General features: G+C 54.7%; 1 protein-coding gene across 10 annotated transcripts in view; it reads right to left on the minus strand.

Annotated features, from left to right (window-relative positions):
* The window catches only part of COL27A1 (collagen type XXVII alpha 1 chain), a 143,178-nt gene that overhangs the window by 93,673 nt on the left and 33,016 nt on the right, over positions 1-16,489 (minus strand). For 9 of the 10 annotated variants that reach the window (XR_011075193.1, XR_011075190.1, XR_011075192.1 and 6 more), the window contains exons 6-10: positions 14,293-14,346; positions 12,747-12,800; positions 3,051-3,095; positions 2,385-2,438; positions 1,908-1,952 (exon numbers count right to left, since the gene is read on the minus strand). Coding sequence is in view for 5 of the 10 variants with exons in the window: in XM_068553299.1 (XP_068409400.1) it covers positions 1,908-1,952; positions 2,385-2,438; positions 3,051-3,095; positions 12,747-12,800; positions 14,293-14,346 (252 nt within the window). In the remaining 5 variants the exon portion in view is untranslated. The remainder of the gene's footprint in view (positions 1-1,907; positions 1,953-2,384; positions 2,439-3,050; positions 3,096-12,746; positions 12,801-14,292; positions 14,347-16,489) is intronic. The other variant, XM_068553300.1, reaches the window with a different exon arrangement.

A 16,489-nucleotide genomic window follows, 5' to 3' on the forward strand; every position in this document is an offset into this window, starting at 1 on the left:
GGAATTATTAGTCAGCCTCCTGTAGAGGTGAGACCATTTAGGCCCAGAGAGGTGAAGTGATGTGCCCAGGGTCACACAGCTGGAATGTAGCAGAATGTGGTATCTGAATCGAAGTCATCTGACTCCCGGTCCCAGCTCCTAACCACTTTGCTACATTGTCTCCCACAAACAAGCAACAATCGCAGGCTCACAGCCATTTCTCCTTCTCTAGAAGTTCAAGAGGTCACAGGGCCTCCTTCTCAGCGTCATCTTAACAAGTGACATTTACCGATCCTTCCAAGAAGGGTTTATATCCCAGATTTGCAGGTGATAGACTTGGAGAGGTCCAGTGATGTGCCCAAGCTCCCATGACGGGTTAATGGCAGAGCAGGTCTCAAAGGCAGTCACCCTGCCCCCAAGTCTGCGCTCTGCCTACTTCATAAACATGAGGCCAGTGGTGGCAGAGTTGGGAGGGCAGTCTGAGTGGCCCCGGCTCACCCAGGCTGCTCAGGGCCCTGTGACCCTGGAGACGGGTGTGCTGGGGCCAGACCAGCAATCTCCCCACATGTGGCCTCAAGATGCCACAGCATGGCAAACTGCAAGCAGCCCCAGATGTCATTAGCCTGTCTCGCTCCTCCTGTCCTCCTGGCAGATCAGAGACCTGGGGCTGAACTGGGAAGACCTTCTCCCTGGGCTCAGGAGGCCCCTCTGGGGCCATAGCTTGTGGGAACAGCTGGATAAAGGAAAGGAGGGAGGCCCAGCATCCTAGGACATGAGCCTCCTCGGGCCCTGCCTTTCACCACCCCTACCCCCACCCCATCATCATCATCATCATCATCATCATCATCACCATCATCATCATCATCATCAACATCATCATCGACATCACCATCATGATGTCCTGGGGAACTTTCCCACCTCCCAGTCGCTCTCCTAACAGCCGCCCATCAGCTCCAGGGATTCGGGCTGAGACCGCAGCCATAAATAGCTTTGGCTCAGGCGCGGAGGACGCGTCACACTTGACCTGGCCTGACGGAGGACTGTGTGACCCACTTGCTGAGCATTCTTTGAGAGGCAGAGAGCCCAGCCCTCAGAATACCTGGGCCCTCATCCCATCCCCACTTTAGGCGTGCTGTGGGAACTGGGGCCGTTGGATCCCCACCATGAACCCAGTTTCCTTGTACATAGAAGAGAGAATTCCAGCAGACCATTTCTTAGTCTTCCAAACTCCATTTACCCCTATTCATTTCGCCCAAACCTTCTCCACTGCCCCACAGCCCACCCAGGAGGCCCCACCTGGTGGCCCCTCCTCAGCACTATTTGCTTCCAAATTCCTGGTATCCCCATAACCATGCCAGAGGTAGGAATGGACATCACTCCCATTGAAAAGATGGGCAAACTGAGGCTGCTAGCTGCTCAGGGTTTGTCCCAGGGGCCTTGATGGAGGGCGAGAGCAGATGTTCCATCAGCCTCCAGGCCCAGGCAATGTTCACCCATCGGGCAGCACTGCCCTCCAAAAAGGGCGGTCCACCCCGTCCTCAGCTGAGAGCAGGAGACAGGCCTCTGAGGATTCCAGTGACGGACAAACTGGCCCAGGCTTTAGTTCCCTAGCGCCTGGGATGTGCTGGGGGACACGGCAAGCAAATGCCTGATTATAGCAGCTAGACCATGGCTGAGCCCCCAGCAGACCTTTGCTGCCCAGTTACTTGGCCATGGGGACCAAGCTGGCTCAAGGGTTCCCTACCACATGGCCATCCTGCTGCCCCTCTGCAGTCCAGGGAGTGCTCAGGTGGGAGGCCTCGACCCCAACCCCCCCAGCAGACCCTGGGTGGAGGCTTTACAGCCCTGATCTCCCACCAGGTCCACTGGAGGGACAGCTAATGCCCACCCGGGTTCCAGCCATGTGGCACTTGCCAAGTCCCACTTACCCGGCTGCCTTTGGGGCCAGGGTCTCCTACAGGTCCAGGTAACCCCTGAAACACAAAAGACACAGGGGCAAGGACATATGGAGACGTTCTACCTGCTGCCAACAACCAGGGCAAGTCCTGTCTCCTTTGGGCCTCAGCTGCCCCTTCTGTAGAATGGGAGTGGCGTTACACTCGTGGTCTTCACACTGAGCCCCCAGCTACCCCAGGGTCCCAGGGAGGTGGCTCAGGGGGAGCCTCTGGGGCCCCACCCCCAGAGCCCCAGAACTCCTCTTTCTTCTGTTTCTTCCTGGCATCCTTGCCCTGTTGCCTTCAGAGAAGGCTCCTCGGTACAGCCCCCTTGAACAGCCCTTTCTTCAGGGCCCACCCAGCAGGTGTAGCTGCTTGGCCCCCAGCCTGCCACCTCCCTCTGCCTGGGGGCACCCGTGGCCAGCTCCACACCACCACGGCCACAGAGCTTCCAGAAGCCATATACTGCACCTGCCTGCCAGGGTAACCTTTGGCCCCTGGGCTGCCCTCGGGTCCCGGCTGCCCCTGCAAAGGAACAAGAGAAACGTAAGGAAAGGAGAGACCCTGCCCAGCTCCAGATCTGGGGGGTGGTGGGGGACCAGGGCTTACAACGGACAAAGAGAAAGGCAGGAATGTGAGATGAAATGGGAGGAAGGGGAGACCATCGGCCTGCTGGGCCCCCAAGCCCACCCCTCTGAGAAACTGGTCAGACCAGCTCGGAGGGACAAAACCCCCTGTGCTCGAAGCCCAGGAATAAGGCACAGAGGAGGCCTGGCTGGCTCTCCCACGCTGGCAGCGGCTGCTGTTTGACTTGGGCCGGGGCAGCCAAAATTCCTGCAAACCCCGTGGCGGTGTGTATAATATCCCTTAACATAGCCCGGAACAGGCCAGCTATTCATGGCTCTAACTGGAGTCGAGTGGCTCATGCCAACACCGGGCCGGCATGGACTCCAGCCCTTTCAGGCAGATGTGTCTGGCTGAGAGGTGGGGTAGAGTGGGGGCCCCAGCAGGATGGGAGGCAGAACCTCCTGGCTCTGGAGCGCACTCATGGAGCCGGGCCCAGGGAGGAGGCCAGGGACAGGCGGGGGCTGGAGTGAGGGAGGGCAAGCAGGGCGGGGCTGAGGCTGCAGCCCTCACCTGTTCTCCGGGGTGCCCCGCCGGTCCAGGATAGCCCTTGTATCCCTGTGGGGAGGGGAAGAAACTGAATCAGGCTGGGAAGACACATCTGGGCCCATGGATTGCAGAGGTCCAGCCTCCCCGCCTGCCTTTTCAGCACTGCATGCACCATGGCAGGGATGTGTTCAGTAAATACTCCCAGAATGGACATATGCACATCGGGGTTCCTATGGTTTCCTCTCCACCACCAATGGTTCTTAGACCAGAAGACGTTGGGGGTTGATCACTCCTTGGGCAGGGTTTGTGAGCTAAATTAGGATACGGCAACTGCGAGCGGGTGATGCTGTATCACAACCGTTCTTTCCAAATCCAGAGCGAAGGTGGGAATGTCTGCAGCAGGGGTGGAGGGATGTCTTAGTGGATGGGTAGACTGATGAGGACCTTAAGGTCTAGGTTATGTTCAACCACCATGCGATGCTGGGACCTTCTGTCAGGACCTTCTCATTAATCCCCTTACAGAAAAGATCTCACACACATTGACCAAATGTATGAACCAAAATAGCTGCCCTCCTTCTTCCCACTGGTCCCAGCAAGTATTCCAGGGGGAAAGAGGCCACTCAATGATTGAGAAAGACTCTGGCAACATTCCAGTACCAACCTTGACCCTCTGCCACCCTGGTCCAATTCCCATGATCCAAAGCCAGGTCTCCAGATCAAGAGAATCAAAACAAGTGTGTGCCTTCAGGTGGTGCTGGGGATGACCACCTGGGCCATTTCATAGGAGTTAGGAGCTCTCTGAAGGGAAACCCTGGACTTCAAGCTTCCACCAGTTTAGGGCTGTTATGAAATAAGATGGAGCAGGGGCTTCCATTTCAGACAGGGTGGAGGAGACGGGGTGATCTCCGTTAGACCCCCTCTCAAGGGGAGCCTTACGCTAGATCTAGACACCATCTCTGACTTACTGTGCAACTCTGGATGGGTTACTGTCCTTCTCTGGACCTCAAATGAGGGAGTTAGAACTCCGAGTCCCCTTCAGCTCTGGTGTTCTGGAACTCAAGAGTTCTAGGGCTCCCCCAGGAGTTGATAAATGAGACTCCAGACTACACACACACACACACACACACACACACACACACACGATGCCTGTGGACCCCCTCTATGCACTGCTGTTTACGTGGGATTACACCAGGGACTTCCCTGGTGGCGCAGTGGTTAAGAATCCGCCTGCCAATACACGGGACTCGGGTTCGATCCCTGGTCTGAGAAGATCCCACATGCCGCAGAGCAACTAAGTCCGTGAGCCACAACTACTGAGCCTGCACGCCGCAACTACTGAAGCCCGCATGCCTAGAGCCGGTGCTCCGCAACAAGAGAAGCCACCGCAATGAGAAGCCCGCGCTCCGCAATGAAGAGGAGCCCCCGCTCGCCTCAACTAGAGACAGCCCGCGCACAGCAACGAAGACCCAACGCAGCCAAAAATAAATAAATAAATAACGTGGGATTACACCTTTATGACGTCCTCTAGCCCTTACAACAGCCAGATGAGGTGTGGGGAAAGGGGGTTAAGGGTTATCATCTCCATTTTACAGAGGAGAAAACTGAGTCTCGGAGAATGGAAGCCACTTGTCCCGAATCCCGTTGCTAAGGAGCAGCAGGCTTACGCTCACCACTGGGTCCTTCTGACACCTGAGGCCACATGGAGAGCCTTGCGGCCCCCCGCCCCCAGGCATGTACAGTTCACGCATGTCCACAAATACCCACAGGCACACACACTCGGCACCCCCGCAAACCCGCAGAAAGCAGCGCTCTTAATCATAAACAGCAGCGCTGGTCTGATCCAAGAGGTTTGGGGAATTTACAAGCATTCCTTCTGCACCTACTCACGCCTCGAGACAGCTCAGCATTATGATTGCATCTCAAACCTGGGGCCCATGAGATTGATGCATTACGGCTGGGTGAGATTCTTCTACCCAGGGGCGTGTGCTCTTTTCCCCAATGGGCAAATGGAGGCACAGGCCACAGCCAGCAGCCAGCATGCAGAGTGGTTAAGATCTCTTGTTTCAGATTAATCTGGATCCCTATCCTGCTTCACTACTGGCTGGCTGTATACCTGGGGCCACCGATGTCACCTCTTTGAGCTTTGGTTTCTTCTTGTAAAATGAGACTCTAAGGGTCGGTGTACAGATTACATGGTACAATGTGTGAAGCACTTAGCACCGTATCTGGCAATGAATTCAAGGCCCCGTAAAGGCTAGCTGCTGTTAGTACCGTGATCTTTATATTTCATTCATTCATTCAACAAACATTTACTGAAATTTTATGCTCCAGCACCATTCTAGGCATTGGATGAACAAGAAGACAACATCCTTTGCCTTAACAGAATTTACAGTCTAACTAAGTAGATATAAAGACAAATAAATATAAAAGGGTAATATAATGTCTCAGGGATTTGCTTACATGGGTGTAGAGTTTCAGTTTTGCAAAATGAAAAAGTTCTGGAGATGGATTGCACAACAATGTGAATATACTTAACACTAATGAACTGCACACACGAACGCGGTTCCGATGGTAAATTGTATGTGATGTGTTTTTTTACCATCACTGAAAATAAAATTTTAAAAAGAGATAATGTGTGGCACTGACTAATGCTACAAAGGAAAGTGAGCAGAGTTGGAAGACAGAGAATGACAGTGTTGGGGAGGGTGGTGACTGCAGTGGTCAGGCAGGGGAGGCTGCCCTGTGTGAGGGAGCTGGACACAGGGCGGGCTCTCTGGGGAAAAGCATTCCAGGCAGAGGGAACAGCAGGTGCAGAAGCCCTGAGGCAAGAATGCTCTCAAGGAATAATGAGACCCGTGTGACTAGAGCAGAATGAGTGAGGGGTGAGGGGCAGAGGGGTGGTGTGGTCGGAGAAGAAGCAGGAAGCCAGAGCATGCCAGGCAGTAAGACGATAGGAAACCACAGGAGGGTTTTGAGCAGGGATGTGTCATGGACAGGACGCATATAATGGCCATCATTATCCTTTCTCCACTTGAAGCCTGCAGATGAGGAAGAACAAGCAAAGCCTTTTCCCATGAAGAGCTGGGTGGAGCCTTGAGCTCTAAGCTGTGTGACTCAGCCCAGGTGACTGCCCTCTCTGAGCCTCTCTCTGCCATCCTCTGCCTGCCTCAGTGCCATAATGGAGCCAATGCAATAATGGAGCAAGGATCCCAAGAGAAGCGTGAAAGGGGTCCGGGGAGCCCTTGAGCATCACCTGCTCCTTTGGCTTCCTGTGCAGCCACAAAGAAGCCTGCTAGAAACCAATGCTTTAGCCAGTGAAATCCCAGAAAGAGATTTCAAGTAAATCTTTTACTCAGCATATAGCTAAAAGGAAACAAATGACCATCGGGGACACGGACAGTGACCTGCCCTATGCCTGGCCCGGCACTAAAGCCTTAAATACATCAACTCGTCAACAACTTGCAATCACCCCTGAGAGGTAGGAACTGCCATGCACATTTGCCAGATGAGGAAACTGAGGCTCAGAGAGGTGGAGACTTCCCTGAGGCCACACAGCTTCCCAGAGGAAGCAGGCTGTGAATCCTCGTGTCCTCAACCACCGAATCATGGATGAGACATACTGTTGAGGCCCAAGGCCCCCCTAGAAGAGCCACAGGGCCACCTAGGGAAAGACCATCTTATAGACCACCACCCCCCCGCCCCCCGCCAGGTCTGAGCTTACGGATCGAGGCAGCATCACGAACTCCCGAGTATCTATCTGACTTGGAAGGAACCTAAGCCGTCAGTTTGACAACCTCCTTTCTCATTGGATAGAATGAGAAACTGCGGCTCAGAGAAGGGAAGGGACTTACCCAAGGCTACTTAGCAAGTTATGGCCAAGCCCAGACCGTTCCCCACGACTCCAGACCCATTGGGCTGTGCTTTGTCCAGAAGGCCACGATTCCTAGGTCCTTCCCAAACCACGAACCCTGAAGGGCCTTGAACACTGCCTTGAACCCCTGTTCCTCTTAGCAGATTGGGAGTCGCTGAGACTGAGCACAGCCAAGGCATGGGGTGGCGGGGTGGTGGGGGTTCATATGTTCCCTGGAAGCACCTTAACAGTGTTTACCAAGCTGGGGCTAGCCAAATAGCTTCAAATGACAGGGCCCCAGGACTTGGAAGAATCTAAACCATCATCTTCTACAGGGCCCTGGGCAATTACGGGGCAGGCACTAACTGCAAGGTAGACCCACGGGCAGCGATTTTCCTGTGGGTGATAAGTGCCTGACTGGGACTAGGGGAGAGCAGATGCTTCAGGGGGGTTCCAGGGACCACGCAATCTGCAAGGGGCCTCTGGCTGCCGGGCAGGCGGGTCTCCCCAGCACCCACGTTTATAATAGAACTCGGGCTATATTTTGGTTTGGGAGCCAGATTAATCATTGCTTACAACGCACAAGGAGAAACCAGACATCACCTCACTGTTACTGCAGACAGTCTCCCCGTCGGCTGAGATGCTATTTGGGCTTTGGGCAGGGAGAGGAGGGGGGTCCTGTCCTTGCCTGGGGGTCCTGAGGACCAACGTACACCTAGACCTCAGCTGATCCCCCCTGCAAGCTGATCTTGCAGGCTCCACCTCGGCCTGCACGAGGCCCCGGCTTCTCTCGCAGCAGAACGGAGCTCACCAGACTCGCTCAGCACTCCGTGAGGTTTCCCACTGAACTTCTCTATCACGCTGGCAGCCCCTAGGCCACACTGGGCAGTCAGCAGGACCGAGAGCCCCATTCAACAGAAAGGGTCAGGAGGAAGAAACACACGCCAAGAAACAGAGTGAGTCACTACAGCATACTCGCCAAGTCCCTGCTCCTCTCTGGACCTCAGTTTCCCCAGCTGGCCTCTCAAAGCATCCTGTTGGCTCAAAAATTATAGGATTCTGAAATGTGATGTGTGGCTTGTCCAAAAGCACAGTCCTTCACCGTACAGCCAGGCATCTGACGCCAAACTCTGCTTAGTGGGTACCTGAGATAAGTCAGGGCACGAAGGTACAGTTTCTGTTTGGCTCATTCATTCATCAGGTTATTCATGCATTCAAAGGTTTGCTGAGCCCCACCAATGAGCCAGACCCCATATGAGCACTAAGAATACACTGATAAACAAAGCAAACTCACTCCCTACCTTCTAGAACGGGATATGGGCATTAAACACATATGAAGTGGAACAAAGAAGTACTGAGTGCTAGGAGAGAGCAGACAGCCAAGCAGGGGAGGCGGCACGGTGAGCTGAGGCTTGAAGGAGAAGCCACGTTGGAGAGCAGAGGGGCAGAGGAGCTCAGAAATGGAGGGGGTATGGACCCCAGAAACCCAGAGCAGCTCAGCAGAGGAGCCCAGAGAAGGTTCTCAGTAGGGGCACTACATGGAGGTGCTATCCAGGTAGAACTGGCAGTTCTGCAGAAAGGCGGGAGATCGTCTCAGGCAGCGTCAATCACACTCCCCGCAAAAATTCCCAGATGACCCCCTCTGCCCTCCCATTTTAGCACAGATCCTCACAGACAGTGGCCAACTCAGATGGCATGTGGAGGGCTCATGGGCAGGGTGAGGGTTGCAGGAGGGAGCCAGGAGGAAGTTTCAACTTGAGTACCAACTTCATTCCATTAGTCATGTCTACCTGGGGCAATGTGTTAAGAAAGATTCTGAGACTGAATTAGGCTTGGCAAGAAAGAGCGATTAGTGATGTCTGAGGAGGCAGGGGAGGCAGGGAGGTGAGGGACGACGGAGCAGATGTCTGTGGCCAGCACTGTGCTAAGCCCCACATGAGGAAATAAAGAAGAAGAGGTCCTCCTCTGTGCACTTGCTCTCATCTGACAAATGTGCCAAGGACACCAGTGAGTTGCCTGCTAGCCAGAAAGTGCAGAGTCCTAAAGAGGCTGAGAAAATGGGCTGGTGTGAGAAGGGAGGTACGAATTCTGCCTGGAGGTGCTGGGGAGATGCTCTTGGAGAAGATGGCCTTCGAGAATGGAATCAAGGGACGGATACATGAAGATGACTGGTCTGAGCATGCCAGGAGAGGGCCCAGCGGAAGCAAATGCAGGGAGGCAGGAAGGCCCAGCGCACACAGGATTGGATGGAGTGAGGGTTTCTATACAGCAGAGTTTCTTGGCCTTGGCACCATTGACACCTTGGGCTGGATAAGGTTTTGCTCTGGGTGGAGCATCTGTCCCATGCATTGTAAGGTCTTCAACAACATTTCTAGCTTTTACCTATTAGAAGCTAGTAGCGCCCCCTCTCATCTGTGATGACCAAAAATGTCTCCAGACATTGTTAACTGTTCCCTGGGGGGCAGCTGAGAAGCGCTGCTCTATAGGAGAGAAGGCAGGAGGGTTAGACTAGGGGCAGCATGGGATTCTGCCCTCCCAGGGTACAAATAGGGTTCTGGCAGCCTTCTGGGTTAGTGGAGGGTGGTTAACTGGTAACTAAGCAAGATGACTGATGGGACCAGGTGGGCAAGACCTTCTACAGCACTGCTTCTTCATGTTCATTGTGATCACACATTCATTCATTCATTCAACAAATACGTATGCAGCATCTACCACGTGCCAGCCCTGTGCTGGGTGATGAGGACATAGCATCTTATTTAACCCTCCCAACCACTGCATGAAGCAACTGAGGCCACTTGTCCAAGCTCACACAGCAGGAGAGGGACAGAGCTGGGATTCCATTCAGGTGTGTCTGACCTGGTCTGTGCACCCGCTCCCCCATCTGGAATCAGCTCAGCAAAGTCCCTCAGCAAGCATCGCAGGCAGATGCAGAGAAAGAAGCGTTCTCGGGTGGGGAGGCTCTTTTTCACTTGATGGGCCCACTCTTATTTAAGAAGCTGTTTCAATCAGTGTTGTGGAAAGGGAAAGGGCCGAAGGGTCAGAAGACCTGATGAGTTCAAATCCCAGCTCTGCCATTTAGTGACCCTGGCAGCTATTTCTGTTAATCCAGTGGCTCTCAGCCTTGGCTGCACATGAGAATCTACTGCCTGGGTCCCACTCAGACCAACTGAACCAGAACCCCTGTGGGGAGGTGGGCACGCTCCCCCGCTGATTCTCATACACAGCGGGGCTGTGAACCGGGGCCGTAGACTTCACTCTCCGTGAGCCCCCAGTGATCTCACTGGCATTTAACACCAGTGTCAGCACACAGCCAGGTACCTTGGTATATCTTTGTGAAATGACTGGAAGAGTGAGCGAATGAATGAGACCTATTTGGGCCTCAGTTTTCTCAGCTGTAAGATGGGCATAATACTGCCTAACTCCCAGAGGTTACTGTTAGGAAACAATGTGATGACGGACAGTAAGCCTTCCTATCACGCTGGTCAGTATGGGAAACTCCCAACCCAAACTCTCTTTCTTCTGCCTACTTTTCTTCATGGCCCTTTTCATCTTCTAACACACCTCGTATTTTTACTGTTTTAATTGTCTGTCTCCCCACACAAGACTGCAAGCTCTGAGGAAACGGGGATTTTTGTCTATGTATCAGCTCAGAGGCCTGCACAGTGCCTGACACACAATAGTCATTCAATCCATTATGTTGAATAAATGAATGAATAGGGTTACTGGTGTCACTCTGAGGTGACACCAAAATTCAATGCGCTGATGAGCAAAGGGGACGCAGACCTCGCCTCTCACCCACCAATGTTCCTTCTCGCTCAAGGAGCCCCACATGAGATGATGCAGAAATACCACCCAACAGGATCAGGGCAAAGTGGCTACTGTTGTCACCAAAGACACTTGTGGGAGAGGAGACTGCTGACAAACAGTGACAATGCCAGGCCCGGCTGCCCACCCCGTTGGTCCTCCTCCCTGACCCCCACCACTGGTCAGGGGTCCCTGCCTTGGGACCTGAGCTCCCCCATGCTCTGCCCACCATCCTCTGTGAGCAGGTGACACTGGCCTGCCACACACCACTCCTCCATGTTTGCCTAGGCTGGGGCCAGAGGGACTTGGTGGAAATGGTTTTGCCAAATAGTTTTCCTACCACATGAAGGCTCTTTCTTAATTTAGAAAAGAGATCTCTCCCTGCTCAGGTGAGCTGGTTGCCCTGAGCTGGGGGATCTGCGCCTCCCTGGACATTTGCTGAGAGCAGGAAGGCCTGGAACCCCAGGCAGGAGCCGGTCCAGTCTGTTTTTCCATCTCCCGCCTCCTCTGCTGGACTGCTACCCCCGTACAGAGCGAGACCACCACTGGCTGCTTTATGAGCCATGACTGGAAGGAGACTTTTCCACTCACACCTCCACACCTCATCCATCAGAAAATGCTGGAGCCCAGAGGGGAAGTGAGTGGGGAGAGGGAGTCCCTCTGTGTTCTCTGAGCCAGAAGAGACCACATTTCCCCAGCTCAGACAGCCACGGACTCCTGTCTGGGTCTGGCTTCTTCAGATCTGCAGTGTGGCCTGCTCTGGCCATGGAGGGTGGAGGAGAAGCAGATGGGGGGGGGGGCGGGTAGTGATGCTCCAAGTCCCCCTGCGCCACAGGGACCCTCAGGGCACAAGCAGGATGGAGCCAGGAGATGCCACAGCTGCCCAGATGAGAACCAGATGGCCGAGAAAGAGGGCAGCTGTGGCCACAGCTGGGAGCCAGGGTAGAAGCTTAAGACGTGGCCCTAGGCCAATGTATCTACTGGAAAACCCAACAGCAATGGGGTATTTTTCGCAAAAAGCAATTGACCCTGGCCCTGCACTGTCCTCCCCCGTTTCCTGAACACCTACTATGCGCAAGCCCTGTGCTAGGCTCTGTAGGGAGAGCGATAAACCAGATTTGCACATCCTTGTTGGTGAAGTTGGTCTTGGGGCTGAAATAACTCAGCTAAGGTAGCCTATGGGTCCTTGAGCAGAGTAGGGTCTCCTAGACTGAAGGCCAGCGTTCCAAGCGGGCTTCCTGGACACAACTAGAGTTGAGTCTGAAGGATGGGACACCCTGGCTGGGAAGCCAGAGAGGAATTCAGGGGCACTACAAGCCAGAGACCCACCACCTAGGAAAATGGCAGACCTTCCCCCAAAGGCAATTAGAGGTAACTTCCCCGGCCTGACTGAAGCAGTGATGGGGTGGGGGCAGAATGACAACAGCTCAGAATGTACAGAGAACTCACTGCCTCTATAGAACATTGGCCTGCAGTATATCAGAGGGATGATATTAGACCCAGAGAGGTTACTGACTTGCCCCAGGTCACACAGTGAGGAAACGGTGGAGTCGGGAGTAGAGTCCAGACTCAACTGACCCCAGAGCCCGCTCTCTGAACGTGCATGCTCCAGGCCTTGCTCCAGGTTTACAGCCCCAGGGGGCTCATGGTCATTCCAGATGGCAGGAGGCTCAGGTTCAGAGAGGGGATGCGTAGGGCCCCCGCCATTCCGCCCATGGGAGGAGGGGCTGGGCCAGTGGGGGCTCCTGGCTCTGACAATATTCCCTCCACCACCACGAGCACCCCCAGGATGGCCTCCCTGGAGCAGCTGGGCCCCGAGAGGAAGCGTCACTTCTTGTCACACCTCCTTAACCATGGCGGCGGGACCTCCTCCAGGCCAAGGTGCTTCCCACCCTCAGGCAGGCACGGACCCTCAGAAACCTCTCTCCCCTCCGGCCACCAGTCCCCTGCTGAGGGAGCTGGGGAGAGGCAGGCGGGCAGGCGGGCGGCACACAGCACTCCTGCATGAAGACCCCGTTTGCTAGGAAGCCCACCAGGCAAGGCAAAGCATCGACACCAAGGTATACCTTTCGTCCAAGAGGTCCTGGATTCCCAGAGAGCCCAGGCAAGCCCACGTCACCCTGAAAAACACAGACAAGGGGGTGAGGCGGGGGAACGGGAGCGGACACTCATTAAATTGAAAGTGTGGCCTCCCACGGCCAGTTGTTTGCAAACAGGATTCATGGAGGCTTAGAGGCCTCAGAGGAGACTCAGGGCCTCTGAGCGGGCTGAGGGCAGCTGGGTGGGCAGGGTACCCAGCCCCTCCCCACTTAACTCAGTCGCTCCATTTAATCTGTTTTATATGTTGGACTTTGGCGAAAGGTACCATTTGGGGAATGGGTTCCGCTGTTAAAACCATGTTTGGAAACCATCGCCCTGAAGGACATGCAACCCGTTCCAATCAGGAATCCGTCTCTGCATTCCTGACACCCTCCTTCCCACCCTTGCTGGGCATGGCGGCTACCCAGTAGGGGGCATTTCTGCCACCACCGTGAGACCCAGAAGCAGACAACGTAGGAGCAAGAGAGAAGCCTGGGCTCCTGCATGTCGTCAGGCCCGGCTGCAGAGCCTGCTCTGCATCGGACCAGCTGCGTGGCCTCCAGCAAGCCGCCCACTGCTGGAGCTTCTGCTTTCTCCTGGGCAAGCTAGGCCTAGCTGCCTGGCCTATAAGCTTCCAGTGAGGATCCGATGGGGGTGCATGTGGATGTTTACACCCAGCAAGAGTCTGCTGAGTGAAAAAACTTCTCATGAAGATGTGAATGAATGAGCCACCTGTGCCTCAGAGAAATCAGCAGGAGCTGCCACCTCTCAGTACCCAAGCACTGAAGGCTGGGCTGAGAAGCAGTGTTCTGCCTGTCAGGAGGGCTCTTGGGTTGTGTCCAGAAGGAAACCAGACAGACTCGAGGATTCCTTCCAGCGTATGGATGTCCGGGACATTGGATGACCTTACTTGGAGTTCTGGATTCCCCTGCTCCGGCCTGTCCTGCACTCCCTCCAGGCCCCTTGTTTCATTTACAGGGTGGACGCTACAGGGATGGATGAAGTCCTTTCGCCTAAGCATTCTCTCTTCCATGGGAGAACCTTCTGGTCTCAGCCCTTCAGAGTTAGGGAGCCCTGAGTCTCCAGCCCATTCCCTTCCCACGTCCTGGAAGTTCACAGACCTGTCTGCTCGTACTAACAACCTCAGAGGGGACTTCGAATGTCTGTTGGAAGCTTCCTGGGCATGTGCTACCAAGAAGCTTCTGGATGCCGAGGGTCACCTAACAGGCCCTACAGAAAACCCATTCAGAGCATTAGGCTAAAGGACATTCACCAAAGGTATGTCCACAGGCAACATTTTTTGTCGGTTTTATTGGTTGCACACCGGAAGAAGGCAGAAGGGAATGGTTTTGGGTTTGGTGTAGGGAGAGCTGAAGGGCTTTGAGGAAAAACCAGACCCCGTCCTTTTCTACTTCCCACCTCCAGCGTTTGTCACGCAGTGGCCTCTGTCGGGAGGGTGCGCCCCAGAGCACGGCGATTTCCCTGCTGTCCACTCCCCCACTTCCCTGAGCACTGGGGTCCCTGGAAACCTACCTTTGCCCCATCGTGAGCCTTTCCTGGTGAGAGCCCGGGGTCCCCTTTCTGTCCCTGAAACAAAAACAATTCTACTTTGGCCGCCAAGTTGTCTAAAGAGGGTGTCTCCCCACCAACTCTGCTCAACTCCCTGTCCCCTGGTTAAATGCCCTCCCCTCTACCCCACTCACATTCCTCCACAGGGTCCTCTCCAACCCCATCCCTCCCCTGCTCCAGCACCTCCCATAGCTCCCCACCATGCCTACTGACAAAGTCCAAACTCCTCCTTGGGTGTCCCAAGTCTTCCGTCACCTGGTCCCAGCCATCCTTTCCAGACTTTGCTCGCCTTCCACCAGCCCGACCCACAGACGGGGTCCCTCTGCCCCATCCCCAGACCACAGTTCTTCCTCCGCCAGACCTTGCACATTCCTACCACCGGGTCCTTGCTCAAGCAGTCACTCTCAACTAGAAAACCACTTCTCAATCATCATTAGCCAAACCATAAGCATTCTCAAGATGCAGCTTGACTGCGCCCTCCCCAACCAACCTGGAGATCCCTGGGCCCAACGTACAGGTGACGTGTTCCCCCGGGGCTCTCAGAGACCTTCTGAGAGATATGTCCCAGAGGCAAGCTTGATTCTTTCTGATTTTCCTGTCCCCTGATGCTCACCTCACCGTCTCTGATTACCTAGGACCAGTGCATCAGCAGCCATTTAATCTGTGTACAGGCCTTCACAGTTTGCAATAACCCTCACTTCACCAGGTTCCCAGAATGGCCTGATGAAGTGAGCAAGGGAAGTGTTATTACCCCATAACACATTCGGGGAAACTGAGGCCGGGAGAAGGAAAGGGACTGCCCAGGGCCCCAAGCTGAGGCACTGGCAGAGCTAAGACTAGGACCCTGAATTTGTGACTCCCAGCTCTGTGTTCCAAGGACGTCCTGGGACCCGACAAGTTAGAATAGGCAGTGAGTAGGGACGACACCGACAAGCAGTGTGTCCCCAGTCAGAGATAAGCATTCTTTGTGCCAAGCCTATGGGAGGCGTCCCCATCACAAGGATCCTGGCTCCTAAGAGCACGTGCTCAGGAAAGGGCCCAACAACCACATCTCACACAGGGCTGAAGAGGGCTCCTGGCTGTGGGCCCACTCATTTGAACCAATCTGATTAAATGACTCAGGAGACAGTCCCTTGGAAAGTCAGTCGCCCCTGCTGTCAACTTCCAAGAGCCCCTGATCCCTGCCCCACACCCTCACTCTCAAGCTCCCTCCCCAATCTGGGTCCTGAGTCAGAAGTCCTGGGGTGAAGCCACGGACTCACAGTAGGACCTCAGGCGAGTGACTTCACTTCTCTGAGCTTCTGTTTCCTCACCATTAAAATGTGGGCTGCACAGCGCACGCACACACACACATACACACACACACACATGCACACGGCTGCATGCTCATACATGCACACATGCACATGCACACGCGCACACACACACACACATACACGGGCACGAGCACGCATACCCGCTGGCATCCAGGTTCCTTGGCAAGGAGCCAGTGGGATCATGGACGTGACACGCAGGAAGGCTGTTTTGGCCAACTTTAGTTCCCATTTGTTTCTCTTCTGCGTCAGGACCCAGGCCTTCCAAATTCTGACTCAGTCACTCTCCGTGAGAAATCACTGCATTCCAAACTGGACAGAGCCTTAAAGAGGGAGGGCGGCCTTCCACTGCTCACCTGCCATGCGCCCAGCACTGTGCCAGGCCCACTCAATGCAGCACCTCACCGGTCCTCTTACACCCACTTACTGCACCGCAGGACCAAGACCGGGGTTCAGGGAGGCGGAGTCGCAGCTCGGGGTGACGTGCAGATAAGAGGCAAGGTCTCACTAGGTCTGACTAGGTCCCCGGTCTATCTGACTCCAGAGCCCTCGTTTACAAATGGGAAGCCTAGATGCTTCTCCCATACGCCCTCCCACTGCCGTAGGCTGCAGGCCAGCCCCTCCTTGCTAGGACCGCAACTCTCTGTCCACCTGGGTCCCTCCAGGTCACTTCTGCAGGACTCGCCTCTGCGATCTACTACCTCATGCTGCAGCTGCCCCTTGCTGACACTCTCCCACCCTCAGCTGTTCACAAACCCAGTTCCAATGCCTTTTATGTCCATGTGCAAGGTCAGGCCCAGGGCTACCCAGGATTCCAATGGCTAAAAAAGGACAGCAGCTTCTCCCCA

The sequence above is a fragment of the Eschrichtius robustus genome, chromosome 10 (assembly GCF_028021215.1).
Source record: "Eschrichtius robustus isolate mEscRob2 chromosome 10, mEscRob2.pri, whole genome shotgun sequence".
Lineage (NCBI taxonomy): Eukaryota > Metazoa > Chordata > Mammalia > Artiodactyla > Eschrichtiidae > Eschrichtius > Eschrichtius robustus.